At 35.3% G+C, this 18,910-nt stretch overlaps 1 protein-coding gene across 1 annotated transcript in view; it reads right to left on the bottom strand.

Moving 5' to 3' along the window:
• LOC132130286 (E3 ubiquitin-protein ligase NEDD4-like) overlaps positions 1-18,910 on the bottom strand; it is a 74,970-nt gene that overhangs the window by 10,787 nt on the left and 45,273 nt on the right. The window contains exons 7-16 of the mRNA XM_059541979.1: positions 18,064-18,086; positions 17,135-17,335; positions 16,769-16,904; positions 16,388-16,573; positions 14,939-15,013; positions 11,953-12,054; positions 10,472-10,606; positions 9,679-9,849; positions 3,191-3,388; positions 1,726-1,803 (exon numbers count right to left, since the gene is read on the bottom strand). Coding sequence (XP_059397962.1) covers positions 1,726-1,803; positions 3,191-3,388; positions 9,679-9,849; positions 10,472-10,606; positions 11,953-12,054; positions 14,939-15,013; positions 16,388-16,573; positions 16,769-16,904; positions 17,135-17,335; positions 18,064-18,086 — 1,305 coding nt within the window. The remainder of the gene's footprint in view (positions 1-1,725; positions 1,804-3,190; positions 3,389-9,678; positions 9,850-10,471; positions 10,607-11,952; positions 12,055-14,938; positions 15,014-16,387; positions 16,574-16,768; positions 16,905-17,134; positions 17,336-18,063; positions 18,087-18,910) is intronic.

Raw genomic sequence — 18,910 nt, forward strand, 5'->3', positions numbered from 1 at the left:
TGAGACAAAACTACAGTAAATGCACTGGGAATCATTTATACAGTTAAAAAAAAAAAAGAAAAATCATATACAAAATATATGTGTGAATGTACCAGTTGTTACTCTTAACTAGGTCAATTTAAATAAAGATAAAATAAAATATAAGTATTAGATTATAAACTAAAAAACATTTAGTGTTGTTGCTTTGGCAACTAATTGAAATTAAAGTACTAAAATTGCTAAAAATTAAACCCAGTAATTAAAGCTAAATGGAAATATTAAAAACTAATAATGACAAAAGCACATAACAATTACTAAAATGTAAGGAAAAACTGAAAACTAAAAATAGTAATAAATACTATAATAGTATATCAATTATACTTAACACTGGAATGTACTAGCTGTCAGATGAAGGGGAAAAAATAAATTCTTAGACATTTGATGTAAGAGTGTGTAATAAAAAAAAAGCAATGTTTTGAAGTTACAGAAATGGATGTATTCGCATATATTAATGTACTTTTTAGTTGACTTGCATGTGTATGGCATTTTCAACGTTATGTGAAAAAGAGCAAAAAAATGGATGTATATTAGATTAGTCCCTGTTTGCTGGCATGCATTTCCACTGAAAACCTGAGAAGAGAAAGTGTGATTACCAAACATCTCTCCTAGGTGGGGGGAAAAAAACGGAGTTTCCTCACAATCTCATCATGTGAGATGCATATTGCATCAACTCTTGCAAAAAGAAGAGTCAAAAACCAAACTGTTCTCAAACAAACATAATAAATGATAAAAAGCTTGTGCTCACTGGAGATCATTTATGGTAAAGTATCACCAGGGATGCATTATTCCTTGGGTTCAAAAATGAATTTTATTTGATTTTTCTTATTTATTTACTATATACACTATACATAAATATAAATAATATTTTAAAACATATTTAGTCTATATACAGTATAAACAGGATTAATTATTTAGATTATTTATGGGAATTTTTAGAACATTTTTGAACATTTGTGAGGTTCTTGTGATGTGAAGACAGTCTCTGAAGTGAAATGAGGTGACAATACAAAACATTTTGCTACATTTTGCTTCTATTTGCATTTATATTGGCTCAATGTGAGTAACCGTTCACGTATTGCCACAGTTGAGTTCCAGAAAATAAAAAATAAAAAAAACCAGATACACTATTATATCTGAATACAATCCTGCAAATTGCTGTTATTGTAAATTGTATTATGTTGCATTTCTTTATAAAGTTATCAGCCAACCAGTGAGCATTGCATTTACTTGCCAATGTCAATTTTGGCGGTTATCAAGTGTTCTTTTTGGATTAGATTTCAGTATTGTTCTTGGGCAAATTTTATTATAGGTATATATATATATATATATATATATATATATATATATATATATATATATATATAAAAACATTCTCAGATGAGCTACTCCACTGTCAAATTTTATGTAGCATTGTTCTTTTACAAAACCGCTTGAGGCCATTGTACATCAACAAAGAAATCCAGAAAACACCACAGTCATATTTCTGCTGTTGTGTCATTAGTTATGGTTTTCCCATTCAATTGTCAGACTTAATCCTATTTTTGGCTTTGCAGATTGAATTAGTTTCGCGATTCTCGTATGATATCACTGTTGCCTTCATGAATCTGCATCGCTGTGTCACATCACAAGGACACATGTCACACAAGGCTGTTGAAAGAGCTTTAACGCCACTCTCTTTATACTCACAAGAAGTGGGCCGAGGTCGCCAGGGTCCAGGGATGCTTTTGTCCTCATGTGAACAGGATACTTTAAGCGAGGATCTTCCTGTAAAAGAAAAAGAGAGAGGTTGACACATGCTCAGATTTTCCCTGAAGGTTTTATCCTCATTTAGCAGTAAATTGCATTTGCTGTCTGCTGCCAAAATGCAGTTCTTTAGACAATAAGTTAGTAATACTGGAATGATTTTACTTCTTTACGTCTCACGGGGAGATTATACAGTAAATACACACAGTGAACTTTTTAGTCTTCTCTGTGGACATTTCAAAACCACAAGCAGGATTTAATAAAGACATACTTTGTAAACCACAATGTACTATTACATGCAATCGTGCAAAGAAAAGAAAAACAATTTATTTTCAATTTACTTTAAACCTGTCCAGTTACAAAGACAAAGAGAATGTAATACATTTAACAGAGAAATGGACAAAGGCGAGTCTGTGCTGGGGGAAATTAGGGCACTAGAGAGAAGCTGCAGTTCCTCTGTCAGACACCAGGTGGCACATTGATGTCTGCATCACCCGGGGCATCCCTCCAGCTATGGGACACTGAAGTGTGCAATTGTGAGCAAGATTGTGTGTGTTGGTGTGTGTGTATCTTTGAAAGTCTTTTTTTTTCCGCCAAATACCTTTCGCGCAACGTAGGCAAACATTTAACAACATTTAAAAAATACCAGATCTACACTTCAAACATTTGAGAAAATGGCTACCACTTAATGTATTATTATTACTGATTATTTTTATTTTCATTATTAATTATTATCATTAAATTAGAAGTTTGTACTGGAGACAATACAAACTGATATACTATTATAGTTATTGTTAATGTGTAGGTTTGTTTTTCCCATTTTCATTTCAATTTTAGTGTTATATTTATATAGAAATATAAATCCATCCATATATATTCTTGTATATATTATAAGAATATTCATGATTCATTATAAAATAAAAACAAATTCTCTGAAAACTCTGCAGCTGAGAGCAGACAGTGCAGGAGGATACTGTCTGACTGCTGTGAGAAAAAGCTGACCAGTCAAGCTCCAAGTCAAACTGCTGACAGTATTTGTATCGTAGTAAACAAATGCTTAGTGATGAGATATAAATAGATATTAGCAGTGATCACAGCTGCATATAAACCATAGTTATGTCAGCAAATGGAACTGCAGACCTAAAGCGCTGCCGTTCTCCAACATCTCGAAACATAGTACACCTAGAACTAATATATAACACTTCAAACTAGGATTACAACAGAGTCTTCCATTAACATAGATTTTTAATTATGTGAAACTATATATAATAATTTTTTTCTTATTTTATCTTTTATTTTAATCTTTTCATTTATGGCCATCTTGCATGTTTCCCTCAGAAGTCATTACAAAGCATGCTGGCATTGCCCTTACCATGAACTTCACTAGGTTTGGAAGCGTTTGTCTTACCCATGTGGTGGTTCTGCTGTTGTGGTCGATAAAGAACGGCCGTCCATTCGGTGCACTTCTCATTTCCCATCCGGGGGGCAGAAAGCTCTGGTTTACTTTATGTTGGGATTTGGGTGAGCTGTAGGGAGACGGCTGCGGGGACTGAGGGTTGGAAAGCGTGTCCTTTACGGCTCGCCGTATCTGGGCGTTATTGGCTCCCTGCAAAAGGAAACAGAGCCAATGTTAATTATTTCCCTGTTTGTCAGACTGTTATTTAGTTTTACAGCTCTTGTGTGTAATTAATTTGAATCTCTGTAGGAAAGACTTCTGCGAATTGAAAATTAATTTTTTTTTAAAGATTTGGAAAATGCAGTATGGGTTAATGAGCGTCCCACTGTTATTTAATCCTGCTAAAATTTTAATTAGTGCACAACACAGGAGGATTTCAACTCCATTTCACCTCTGGCCATCTTTCACCTCTCTCTCTCTCTCGCGCTCTCTTTTTTTCCAAAAACAAATGGTTCCCTTTCAACACTTTAGCCCTTCGCAACACTGATTATTTATAAATAAAACCTGGCATTTCTTTATGTAAACGATAAGATAAGAATATCTTCAGATGCAAATGTAGCACCTGTCGTGTGATTAGTCACAATTGCTCATCTGATGAAGGAATTAAGCATTCTTTCCTTCTGAAAGCTAAACCAACAAAAATAAGATTAGAACAAGGAATAGGACTGTGTTCCCAGAGTGCTAATAACACAGAACATGAACTACAAAGAACCAGCTCTTAACTCTGACACAACCGATCAAAATTAAATGAAACGTAACTTAAAATGGGATGTTTTTACATTCCTTTCAAAGCATACTTCACATACTTCTCAGCAACTAATCCAGCTCCTAACTTAACACTCAAACGTTTGTGAATCATTTTAGCCACATTATTTTTTTCTTCACAAACTTTATACTTAAGAAATTTGAGAATATTCTTTTAATTTGTAAAAGCAAACCTTAAAAACATCCGTTCCACAAGTCTATAGCATCTTAATTAATGACAATATCTAAAATATTCTATTATCATAAAGAGTAGAGGAATATTATTAAAATGTATATATACATATTATATTATACACAAATGCAAAGCCACAAGTCTACAGCATTATAAATAATATTATAATATATTCCATTTTATATTAACAACAAATATTATTATAAATAATACACACACACACACACACATAAATATACATACACAAAACACACATACACATATACATATATATATATATATGTATATATATATTGAATCCAAAACCACTAATCTACAGCATCATAAATCATATTATAATATATAAAATATTAATTTTAAATATTCAAACTACTTGAGTGCAGCTAATAATAACATGGTAGTAGAAGAAAATCAAAACAACAGATTGTATATTGGTCGTGTAAGGATCGGTCACTATATATCAATAGATATCAATATATATCTCTACGATACAATATCAAATGCATAAATGAGAGAAAACCTCTTCTTATGCAAGGAATGGTCAATAATTGATTTCCCTGTACTAAGATCAAACACAAGATACCTTTCAAAAAGTTTCATGTTTCAAGAGGCCAGAGATGCTTTGGTTAAGAGATGCACTGAAACATTATTTCTGTTTAATAATCGAGGTCAAGATATGACAGAAAGAAGCAAGAGTTACAGAAGAGGGATTTTAATCAGGATCACACCAGGCAGTCCCATGCATTTTTTGTTAGCTACTAGTTTTTTTGTGTGGGGCTGTAATTAGCAATATTTGCTATCAGAGAGAACACAAGACATTTATTTCCCAACATCTGCAGATTCGCCAACAGAGCTATTGTTTATTCCATTAGCAAAGGCATTCTTCACTGCGGAGGCCATTAGCTCTGGCTGAGGCCCATCATCGCAGATAAAATTGTTTGACATTTTAAAAGGAATATTCTGGATTAAATTACAATTTGTGCTTTATAAACACCATATGTGGCCTGTAATCAATTATCACTGGAAATAATTTGCAATACATTTATAAAAACAAACAGTAAAAACAGTATGTACACAAGTCTAAAGCATTACAAATAAATAACAATATAAAAATATTATTGTAATATACTGTATCAAATGCATAAAATAAAATTATTTCATAACAATCAAAAACATTATGGGAAAGTTTAGTAGATATATACAGATATATTTCAGAACAATATACTATAAAATCAAAATAAGAAATATGTTAAAGATCAGACATGGATTTAGAGCAAGAGAACTGAAGGAAAATATGAAGTCATGGCTGTTTGGAAAGTTAAACTACTTTTTGGCAATAGTGACACTTTGGCGCGTTTCACGATAAGCAAACGGACAGCTTTTAGGTTTTACGTTTCAGGTAGCGTCAACTGATACGAATGTTCAAAGTGGGAGTAGAAGCCCTTTTCTTCCATGCACACGTAAATGTTGAGGAGCATATTAAAACTTCATACAAACAACAGCTGCTCAATTCAACTTTGAGAAGATTTCAACATCACCAATAAGAGCTAAACTTCTGAAAGTCTGTGGGATGATTGCAAATACAGTAAATCTCAAGAAGTTTTTTTTTTGTATAGTCAAAGTCTCATCTTATCTTAGAGGGCATGAATAAATGTACAGTTTATATAACAAAAAAAAAAAATTCTGACAGTATATTCATAATGTGTTTATTCCTATGTAATATGTCTATTTGAGAAAAAAAAACTAAAAGATTGTCAAAACCCATGTGAAAAATTTAAGCAAAATTAACCGATTTCAATGAAAAAAAAAAAAAAAAAAAAAATGGAAGGAAAAAAGATAAATACATTTAATTTTTTTTTTCCTCTAAAAAGTATGACAATTACTGGGACGCCTATAAATTATTATGCTTGAAAATCTAATCAAACTATTTAAATATTGCATGGTTAAAATTAATTCGTTTTGTGAGACTAAAGTGAATATGGAGTGATATGGGAGTCAAAACTAGCACTGTGTTTTGTAGGAACTTGCCTGACAAAGTAAGCAAAAATAAATTTTAGCATTTATTAAGCAAAAATATCTGACTTCATAATGCCATAGCGTGCAAAAAAAGAAAACGCTTCATAAAACAAAACAAGTTTGCTGGCAGCTGCAAGAGAACAAAATGATTAATGATAACAGCACAAAACAGAAATAACCAGTTATTTTTTTCTTTTACTGTGCATCGACGTGAATTAAATTAACTTGAATTGAAAGGTCTGGAGCAGACGGGTCACGAAACGGTTGGCTTTTGGGAAATCTGACTTTCATATTAAAACTGATCCATGCACAATACAAGGGCTACAAATAATCATTTGCCTCAGCTTTTCATAGCTAAAAGAAGCCAGTGGCAGTGGTCATAGAATGTGATTCTGATTTCCCATTTCAACCAACTGTGTGTGGATATTGTGATTATATTACTCTGCACTGTCGCAATGGAAATAAAACTGACACTTGTCTACCACCAAATGTGATGAAAGACTGACTTTGTCAGTTGCATGAATGATGAACTGAATCTCATTTACGTAAATGACACGATTCAAATCAAAGACACTCAAACTGAAGGAACCATATGTCCAGACTTGAGCTTTAACAACTATTACTTCAAAAGTTTATCTAGAAGTGATCCTTTTTTCTTCAGAACTCCACGCGCTCCACACTCTCTCTGACAGTCAATCAGGTGAGGATTGAGCTAAAAAAGATCAAGGCAAGAAAGGCACCGGGCCCGGATGGAATCTGCCCCAGAATGCTTAAAGATTGTGCAGATCAGCTCAGCGAAGTCATCCTGCACATCTTCAATTTGAGCCTGAGTCTGGAGCGAGTTCCAGTTCTTTGGAAGACTTCGTGTGTTGTTCCAGTTCCAAAAACTGCACATCCCAGGGAGCCCAATCACTTCAGACCAGTTGCCTTAACTTCACACCTGATGAAGACCTTGGAGAGGATTGTACTATGACATCTGAGAACCGTGGTGAGTTCAGAACTGGATCCCCTACAGTTTGCTTACCAACCAGGCATAGGGTTTGTGCCATCATCTATCTTTCACACAGAGCACTGTCACATCTGGAGAGCACTGGGAGCACTGTGAGGGTCATGTTTTTTTATTTTTCCAGTGCTTTCTATACAATTCAACCATCACTGCTCTGGGAGAAGCTATTGGGGGCTGGTGTTGACCAACACCTGTCTGCATGGACCATCAGTTACCTCACAGACAGACCACAGTATGTGAGGCTCCAGGACTGTGTGTCTGATGTGGTGATGAGCAGCACAGGAGCACCACAGGGGACAGTGCTTGCTCCTTTTCTCTACACCCTGTATACAGCAGACTTCAGGTATAATACAAGCAGCTGTCACATGCAGAAGTTCTCAGACGATACTGCCATTGTTGGGAGGGTTGCAGAGGAGAATGACCAGGAGTACCGGGAGGTCATCGGGGACTTTGTCAACTGGTGTGAGTTAAACCACCTTCACATCAACGCCAGCAAGACTAAGGAGATGGTAGTTGACTTTCGCCGGAGGCCACCTGGTGCTACACCGGTGAACATCCAGGGTGTTGACATTGAGATGGTGGAGACATACAAATACCTGGGTGTTCACCTTAACAAGAAACTAGACTGGTCCACAAACACAGATGTCCTGTACAAGAAGGGCCAAAGCCGTCTCCACCTGCTGAGGAGGCTGAGTTCTTTCGGTGTGTGCAGGTCTCTGTTAAAAACTTTTTATGACTCTGTGGTGGCATCTGCAATATTTTATGCAGTAGTATGCTGGGGAGCTGGGAGTACAGAAAGGGACAGGAAAAAGCTTAATAAACTGGTGAAGAAGGCTAGCTCTGTTCTGGTCTGCCCTCTGGACACCATAGAGGAGGTGGGGGAGAGGAGGATGTTAGCCAGGTTGACATCTATTATGGGCAACACTTCTCACCCCCTGCATGAGACTGTGAGCTCCTTGAGCAGCTCCTTCAGTAGCAGACTGCTGCACCCTCAGTGTAAGAATGAGCGCTTCCGCAGGTCCTTCATTCCAGCAGCAGTCAGACTTTTTAATGCAACATCATAATGCAGCACTGCAAGCTGCTTCGGAACTTTAAGTAGCACCGGACAATTATTCTGCATTATGTGTATTTCTTTATCTATTTATTACGTGTGTCACCTACAATTGTGCAATATGTAACCTTCGTTCATTTACATTATACTTATTTGTATAATTGTATATTTGTATTTATATACTGTCTGTTTACATAAGGTTGGTTATTGTGTGAATACAGTTGTTCTCTAATCATTATTACTGTTATTGTAACCACTCTTATTCTATTCTATTCTATTATATTTTTATTTTTGAGCTGCTGTAACACAGAAATTTCCCCAATGTGGGATTAATAAAGTCTATCAATCAATCAAACATATAATAAAAATTCCTCACATTAAGTCAACAATGTCAAAATATGAGGAAAAACAAAGACTGGCATTGTTGTCACTAAGGGGAAACAAACAAAGCAAAATATGGCAAGTACAAAAACAAAAAAAACAATGTTAATGTATATATTTAAAAGATATTCACAGTTAACTCTTTTCCCAAGAAATTAACACTTGATCAGCAAACACTTCAAATGGATGAAGTAAAGACCTTTATAATGTTGACATATTATAAATATTGAATATAATGTGTGGAACATTTATAAGCTATATAACATTTTAAATTCTATTATCATGTTTATATATAAATTCAGAAGGATCATGTGACACTGAAGACTGGAGTAATGGCTGCTGAAAATTGCATCACAGGCATTGATAACATTTTAAAATATTAAAATAGAGTACAGTTATTTTAAATTGTAATAATACTTCACAAAATTACTGATTTTAGTATAAATACAGCCTTGGTGAGCATAAGATACTTTTTCAAAAACAATAATAAAAAAAACTTTACAGACCTCAAACTTTTAAATAGTAGTAGTGTAAATAATATAGATTTTTTTTTTAAAGTCTGGAACACTGTATAAAAGTACAAAGAATTAAAAAAAATAATAAAAGAAAAATAAATAAATAAATACTGGTTAATAACAAACAAGAGTGTTTGAGATTAATCAGACGGTTAAATGTATAACTCTGTCATCATGAGAAGGATAATTAAGTTGTTCCAAACCTGTACGAGTTTCTTTCTTCTGTTGAACACAGAAGACATTTTGAAAAATGTTGGTAACCAGACAGTTGCTGGTAGCCATTGACTTCCATATTCAAAGGTTAACGTCAGCTGTTTGCTAACCAGCATTCTTCAAAATGTTTTCTTTTGTGTTCAACAGAGGAAAGAAACTCATACAGGTTTGGAACAAGTGGAAGTTGAGTAAATGATGATAGACTTTCCATTTTGGGTGAACTATCCCTTTAACAGATGGACTGGAATCAGGTGGAGGGGCAAAGTAAACAAAAAGAAGGAAGTCGGTGGATGAAATAGAGGGAAAAGCGGATGTTCTCACCTCTAGAGAGGAAGAGAGAGTGACAGTGGGGGAACTGAGGCTACGGGCTCTTCGCACTTGTGGTTCGCTTAGATGGCCGCTGGAGGAGGAAGGGGTGGAAGTGGGGGTTGTGGCAGCTGTAGCGCCTCCTGCTGCCGCAGCTGAGGTACTGGCTCCATCTTCAGTGTGCTGCTGGTCAAAGAAAAGGATGAGCTAGCTAGTCACCACATGGTATTGTCCAAGGGCACGCCATCCAACACTGACCCTAGTCAGACTGCATTCAAGGTTTAAAAGAGGTCCAGAATAGACCAGGTGTACAATACTGTAGGAAATGAAGGCTTATTAAACTGATCAATAATTCTAAGGTTTAATTTGATTGTGGTGACAAACATGAAGGTTCGTCTTGTTTATAAATGACTACAGAATATTTTAAAGAAGTTCAAAGTTTGGAGATCAGTTAAATAAGCCTTTTTATGTGGTCTATTATAAAAAAAAATAAAGAAAATCATACGAAGCGTGAAGAATAGAGAGTTTACTACCACAAGGACCAGAAATAGAAGATAAAGATCAATCGGAACCAGAGTGGCAATAAATAGATCAAGAAAACACATGATTAGCAAAACAGATAACAGACACTGTGACGGGACAAGTACACAAGAACATGGAAGCAAACAGATAAAGGCAGAACAACAGAAAGTAAATGAGACTGACTAGGTTTAAAAAGATCGGCCAATAAACAAGGAGGGTCATGGAAGACACTTGGTGAAAAACAAACCTCCGTTAGCTTTAGCCAGGCTATGCTAGAATCCTGTACCTGCAGAATGGGCCGCGTCCAGGTGGTGCTACGGTTGTTGTGGTTGACGTAGTATGTTCGTCCCTTGGGGTCTCTGCGTTCCTCCCAGCCTGGCGGAAGGCCTGGTGTGGTCAAGGCGTAGGAAGCCGATGGAGACTAAACAAATTTAAATGAAAATTTTGAATATTCATAAAACAAAGAGACTTGTTGATATTAAAATCTGTATCACTAGCCGCGTTTCCACTGTCGGGCCAAAGAGGCCGTGCTAGTGTGTGCCAGGGCCAGTCGCATTTCCACTGTCACTTCCGTTGCTTGATTGTGCCTCATCTGTGCTTCCTTTGGGCCAACAGCTCGTTTTTTTTGGCCCGACGAAAACCTTGGGCCAAAGTGGGCCAGCTGGGGCTAGAGGAGTAGTTATGTACAAAGGCGGAGTTTCTCATTTCATAAAGCTAACAGCTATAACACCAGAATTAAAAACTTTTTCAAATAAATTGAGCTCAAAACTCACTTTCAGTCAGCAGCGAGTGTTTAAAAAAAACTTGATCCAATGTGGATTATAATCACCATAAAAGGCAGAAATATTTATAAGCGATGCAAAAGACTACATTACCATAGTAAACATGGTAAATGCGACCCATTGAAGAAATCCGACATCAGCTTCTTAATTCTTTATCACAACAGCGCTATTTTGGCTTTGGTGCTACAGGTTCGCCCGGCCCGTTTAAAGCACTGGCTCACACTGACCTGACAGTGGAAAAGCGGCTATTGTCAGTTCTGCTACAATGAATGAATCGGTTTAGATTTTATTTTAGGGTCATATATGTATTTGGAAGCCTTGTTACCTGATATGGCATCCAATATGATGAGTGTGGGAATACTGTACACTTAAAACCAGAACACTGACACATTTTCACAAACACATAAGAACACCTAAGCAACACAACACCCAAAACAGTGTCTGGGTGAATTCATACATAGAGTAAAGATGGACATGCTGGGCGTAAACTGATCCCTGACAATCTCTCAATTTATAGTCATACAAACACTCAAAAATCTGTATAAAATAAAAGAGAAAAGATATTTATGAAATGAGATGTGACACCAATAAAGACGAAAAATACGGAATGTGGAATCTAAATATGAAATATAAAATGGTTCATAAAAAAAATTATATACATTTATAAATATAAATTTATGTCATAATAAATTATATTAACTTTAAATAAAAGTGAAAATAAATTTACTAAAAGTGAAAATAAATCAATAAATACATTAACTCACAATATATTACAGCAATATCACATTAAAGAAGTGTTGCAAAATGAAAAAAAAAGTTAAATGAGAGGTGCCATCCTTAAAGAACACTCATAAATACATTTTATTTACAAAAGTAATAAAACTGTAATTATATTAATAATAATGAATAAACAACCACATCTAAAAAAACTAATAAAAACATAAAAACAAAAGGAGAGCACAAATGTACAACATGTGGACATTACCATGGTGTCCTCAACGCCTGTGACCGTTTGTGCTCTTGTTCGTCGGGTCTGGGAGCTCTGCTGGGCAATAACAGCTGCTTTTAGATGGGGCAGGCAATCGCCCTGTTTTGGGCCAGTGGGAGAAGGGTAATGAGGGCAAATGTAAGGACAGGGTCAGCCAGAAAGCGGAACGACGAGTAGATGGGGAAGTGATTTTAGGGTGGTTCTTATTATTTTAGGTGATTTTGTGAGAGGTGCCCTGCGGTGTGATGTAAGGATTCAGCAACCCATGAACTATACCCATGAACTATAGGGAGTGTATTTAATTAGAAATCACTGCTGGAATTGAGAACAAATTGAGATTTGATTAAAGAGTGATAGGAGAGTGAAAGAAATACCCAGGTGCATATTTGTGTGTGTGTGTGTGTGTGGGGGGGGGGGTCATTAATTTGCAATTAAGGGATGATTAGTGTCAACATTTTGTTTTTGTCTCAAGATGATAAAAAAATCAGAACAGGATTTTCATTTTGTGTGAACCATTCTTTTAATATAATTCATACAATGGTAAGGACGTTTGTTAAAATGAAGCCTAACTAAAAACTAAACAATAAATACATTTTAATATATACTCATGTGCTTACCAAGTCTGCATTTATATGTTAAAAAATACAGTAAAACAGAAATATTGAAATATTGCATTGCAAACTTGTATAACTGTTTCTTATTTTAATATCTTTTAATACATTATTTATACCTGTGAAGGCAAAGCTAAATTTTCATCATTCATTACTCCAGTCTTCATTGTTTTTTTTTTTTAAATGTAAAATTTTATTACAATTATTTTAATATGCGCTAATAATTTCAAATATGACTGTTTTTACTGTATTTTTGGTGGCTTCCATAAATGCAGTAATAATAATGACTGTAACTGAGACTGTCCTGAGATTACATTGTGTCCACAATGACATATCTAAAAGGTTTTCAGGAATCATCCAAATAAGTAGCTTCCTTCAGCAGTTCAAACTGACTCAAACTTCCCAACTGACTCAACGACTATAAAAACAGAGGAAACAACACATGGGAAAATATCCGACTGGCACTCAGTGTTTTACATCTCAAATATTGAACGAGTCTCCAACCGATCATCCTCTTGTCAGAACAAAGTAGACGTGATGCAGAAAGGACATGGAATGGGCCGCTATTTCAATCAGATTCAGGCGGATGAGGAAAAGCATTTTTATTTCCAGTGGAAGGGAAATTATCATTTATGGGTGAACTATTCCAAAGTCATGTGATTCTGAAAACCTTGTTAGTATAACTACTATTCATGTAAATAAAGCTCTACAAACAACCGAATCACAGGAGGCTTACAGAAGCAAATCCAATTTGAGTGTTCATCACATTTGCTTAATGCCTTTATAAAGGTTTAACAAATGATCTTAATCCACAGCACAAAGTTATTGGAGCTATCCTGCGCGAGCTGCCAGATCTTATCTGGGAAATTCCCAGCATGCATTGGATCTAAATGCCACGATACAATAATGAAATGGACACCAAAACTTTCAAGGGACTAACCCAACCTTGTGACCCATCCACAAACCTCATTTCGGTGACTTATTGCACACCGTAGCAGACAGGGTCATCAGACTGTGCCACGCATTAAAACAATCTGCAAGAACTTTGCAGAAAATAAATAAATAAAAGTTTCAAAGCTGGGAATCATGCCATTTAAGCACAATTGCTTCAAAGATGCAGTGCACATTGTCTCTGTGCGTTTCCTGCCTCATGCAATCGTGAGCAGTTCACACGGTGACCTCATTCACATGGGTAATGTAATTTTACCTAATGTGGCTTATCTGCTGTAAAACATGCTGTTCATTTAAAGAGACAGCTCACCATTTACCACTCAAAATGTTTTGCTTGTGCATCTTAAAACGTGAAGCAAACTTCATTCTTGTTGCTTGCAAGACCGAGAAATTATTTTGGCAAGCTGTCTCTTAAAAACTGAAAATGCCCCCAAGGAGTGACGGTTATGAGGCAGCTCTTAAATAGAATGAAGCACTTCTTTACAAGCATTACTGAACAAGCTGCACTGTTAAATGATCAATTGGGAGAACTCCCACAGTCACATTATCACCATGGAAACACGTCAACTTATCTCATCCGATGACATCATAATCACCTCTACAGCTTCAATAAACCAATCCTACTTGCATAATAATACCTCATAAGTCACTTTGAATTATCATTTGACATACGCACACAAAAACTACACAAACACAGACAGAATTTTTTCATTTTCATAATATAATGTTTAACAGATCAGTCAAATATTAATAAATGATTATATATATATATATATATATATATATATATATATATATATATATATATATATATATATATATATATATATCAAAGTTTCATGATATTTCTAACTACCTGTGTATGTGCATTAAATGATCTGTCAAGCATTATGTGTGGTTTATTATTTTGTTTTTGATTCTTATTCAACAGATATTGTAGAAAGAGGACGGATATTATGAGTAAGATATGGAAAATGTGGTCAGGATAATGCTCCATGCCAGATTTGAACCTGTGATCTATACATGCATCAAGGCTCAACATGTCAGTAGTGACAAGGCTCCAAAGTTTATTTATTCGTAACCCATTTTAAAAAGTTTTTGAATGAATCACAATTAATAAATAAATTTACAATACAATCATGAATGGGTTTTAACTTCATGTTGACTTTAAAGCATTGCATAAAGTGTTACCGAAGATTCCTATTGTCCCATTCACAGCATTCACAGCAAGCAGCTTAGATGTTCATTAGAGACAAGAGGAACATTTGGAAATCAGGTGAACATTGGAATGTGTTAAGGAGTTTAAAGCTCTTGATTTGACACTGAAAGAGTGAAAAACTTTATGATACTGAGAATGAGTGAGTGAAAAAAACACCACATGCAGAGTGAAGGAGAGGTGAGGAGGAGAAAAGAAGATTTACCGTCGGTGTGGGAGCTTGATCACTGACTCCATCAGTCATACTACAGGAGCGTAGCCGAGAGGAAAGATGACTTTGCTGGAGTGAGAGAAAGAGATAAAAAGGCATTAGGCATGGTTATAAATAAATAAAGGCATAAATATCGAACATCTTTCGGAGTGGTCATTTTCTAAGTGGTCCTCTGAACAGCACAGGCTCTGAATTCAACCAAGTTATCAAAAACAGAAGTCAAGCAAACAAAAATCTTTCCTTGTCTGAATCTGTACTATAATAAATCTGTAAATAATATTTATTTGAAATAATTTCTTATTTCTTAATTTAAATAATATAATATTTAATAATATGCATGTTTTGTTTAATAAACTCTGCTTTTTTGTCAGATGGGATGACGTGATTAAAGTTTAGTAGTGCACAAAGCTAACATGAAAAATAAAACACAAATTTTATATGCAATGTTATTTAATTTAATCACCCAATATTTAATGCAATTTTTTACAACCTCTGCTTTCAAGGTTTTTTTTTTTGTTCACAAAGTTCAGTAGTGTCCAAAGCCATCTGAATTTATCTGAACTCACATGTGCCAATTTGTACTGAATGATAGATGAGGGAGAGATCAAGTGATTATAAAACACATACGCATATGCTTGAAAGTGTATATGTGTATATGTAGATGTCATGATAGGCATCAGAAGCAGCAACATTTTCAGTTTATACCTCTCTAGGCCCCTTGCTTTTTTGTTTATTAAACATTTAGTCTAATTTGAATAAACTTTCAGCCACAAAAGGAGAGTGTAGCAACTTCAGCTTTGTTTAACTCAATTGGAAATCGAAACAGATCAGGTTATAAAAACACAGATTTTGTTTTTCATCTAGACATGTAGACTACATTGTCTGAACAAATGAGCAATGTATTATCCAGTTTCATTATTTGCAAATACCACAAAAGCCACTCAGGTCCAAAACACAAAATTATTTAAAAAAAAAAAAACAAAAAAAAAAAAAATCTAGTCTTTAGTACAATGGGAGCAAATATTTTCCCAACTGAGTGACTCCTTTCTGCAGAAGTTCACAGAGGAACAGAGGCGCTGCCTCCACAATGACTCATTGAGTGATTCAGTATGAGTGTACAGAGGTGCACGTGTGTGGAATTCATTTTGACACTCTTTAATAATACAATTTTACTCAACATTTCAAGAATTTCACACATAATGTGTAAAATTAAAAAGGGATCAACATCACATGAGTAGCTGTGCTGATAGAGAGCCAAACTGCACTGCTATGAGTGTGATTATTTTGTTAAATGTGAGCCACTGAATTTATTTAATAATTTTTTCCATGACATTCTAATTTACTGAGATACACCTGTATTTATTTACATTCCTCTCTATCTCTCTCATTCTCCCCCTGGCCTTTCGAACATGGATGTCAGCAGATAACTTTGTTCTCTCTTACCACAGCAGAGCTGGGTCCTGGGATTTCTCCGTTCATGTCTGGAGTGAGAGACAATCTAAGGCTGATTTCATCTGAAAATCCTGGAGTGCTGGAGAGGGGCATCGCCAAAGAGGAGGGTCCGGGCAGAGAATGGTTTAGACCTTCTGCCATTAAAGTTGGGTCCTCCTCTGATATGGGTTCCCATGACTGGTAAAGGAAGGATATGCATGAGAACCTAACATAAAATTGCTTTTAAATATACACTAAATATGTAAAAACATCTGATTATCTTTTAATATTTAACACAGTGAAGTACTTTATTTAGAACCAAAAGCTGTTCACAGAAAGGTTGATGCCATCTAGCTCGCGTCATAGATGCAGCGATCAGAATGAAATACTAACATCATCTATGTCCCTGATGTCCAGCTGCTCATTTTCCAGATCTTCGCTAATGTGCCGTCGAGAGCGGAAAACTCTGTGGGCTTCTTGGTTAATATGCCGTAAGTTATTATCATTTTCCGTTTCTGAAACCACATCTCTAAAGCAAAGACGGGAAGAAAAAACTTGTTCCACACATATCAGTCTGGTACGGTTGTCAGAAAATCAGGATAAATTCAACATAATGGCACATTAACTAGTCATCTGCAGAGGAATCAACAAGATAAAATTGTCACAAAGAAACTCACATCAATATTCTGATTTTAGTTTTTCAGTGTTTTTGCTCATTTTTACATATGCTTTTTGATAAATAAAAAAAAGGTCACATACACACTACTGGGCCTCTTCCACTGTGTGGTGCGGTTGTTGTGGTTGACATAGTATGTCCGTCCCAGGTTATCGACCTTCTCTTCCCAGCCCTGAGGCAGCGGAGGTAGGAGCTGCTGAGGTCTCGGTGAACCTGGATCAGTGGAGTCTGTCACTTCCCAACCCTGAGAAGAACAAAGTGTGAGACAGAAGAGTAAGTGAGAGCTACACAGTCTTCAAAATTTTAGTATTTTAGCACCAAAAATGATTACAAAAAAATTAGGGACAAGGTTGTTTTCAAGAACATTTCAAAAAGTCAAAAGTCTCAAAGTTTTTTTCAAATCTTCATTGCTGTGAGGATGAGGATTAAATACTTTCTCCTATTCCATCTTAATATGTTATGATTAGTATTGCAGCTGCTATGACACAGGACAATCCCCTAACAGAGGAAAAAAAGAAAAAAAAAAGAAAAACAAAAACACACTGAAGAGTGGGAATAAAAGTCATAGAACAGGAAGCCAACAAAGGTAAAGGAAGGAAATGCCAGACAGTCAAATGGTTCAAGCCAAATGGCATAGTTTAAATGTAAAATGCCAAGTAGTCTTTGGGGATGAGGATGAATGGACACTAAAATGACTGAAAAGCAGGAGACAAAGCAAGAAAAGAGACATTTAAGTGTGTCTCCATTCTGGATTGAAAACATCTTTCAGTTATCTGCCATGTTCTATAATATTGGAGAATATCTACTATAATGTTGGTCTACATCTACATACATGTTTGCAATTCCATGTACATGATTTTTTTTCTAAAATAAAATGTAAGTTTCAGTAATAGATTTATCTTTCAAAAAATGTTCTGTAATTTAGAAGCCACTGCGCTTATTACTTATTTACTTAATTTCATGTGATATTCATTTTTGTACATTTATGCTAAGTTAATGATTTAGTACATACATTTTATTGTCTGAATCAATGTACTACACACAAAAAAAAAAACATTATTAGTGCATTAATATCTCAGCGTATATTTTTCAAAATTATCTTATCTTATAACTAGGGCAGCCAATCAATTAAAATATTTAAACTCATGAGTTAACTTATGAATGATCACAATTTAATCGCATATTTTTTTTTGTTCTAAACGTACCTTGAATTAATACTTTTTAAATTATACTCTATCAAGATGGACATGGACAAATATGGATGCTTTATGCAAATGTATGTTTATTAGGGCTGCTCCGATCACGATGGGCCGATCGTTAATTCGCATCTCATCAGTAAAGCCAGTTCTCTAATCAGCGGTAAATTCCATCAGGTGCGTGATTTCACATAGAGCAGCTGTTACTACACAGAGCCGTTGTTAACTGAGAAGATGCGCAAATAAACGCTGAAAATGAACGTGGATTTGTGCAGCTTCTCACCCCTAATGTTTATTACTAGTGAAACCATACTCAACATGGAGCATAAATAATTCAGATACAGGTTTTCATAAAAACAAAGTTTTTTAAAACCATTTTTAAGAAATTGAATCAAAAGTATCAATTATTATATTAATTAAAACAATTATTATGAGTTGATCATTATATAAATTATACAACACAACTATAAAGTGAACGTGACGTGACATTCAGCCAAGTATGGTGACCCATACTCAGAATTCGTGCTCTGCATTTAACCATTCAAAGTGCACACACACAGAGAAGTAAACACACACACTGTGAACACACACACAGAGCAGTGGGCAGCCATTTATGCTGCAGCGCCCGGGGAGCAGTGGGGGTTCGATGCCTTGCTCAAGGGA

The sequence above is a fragment of the Carassius carassius genome, chromosome 47 (genome assembly GCF_963082965.1).
Source record: "Carassius carassius chromosome 47, fCarCar2.1, whole genome shotgun sequence".
In the NCBI taxonomy this organism is placed as follows: domain Eukaryota; kingdom Metazoa; phylum Chordata; class Actinopteri; order Cypriniformes; family Cyprinidae; genus Carassius; species Carassius carassius.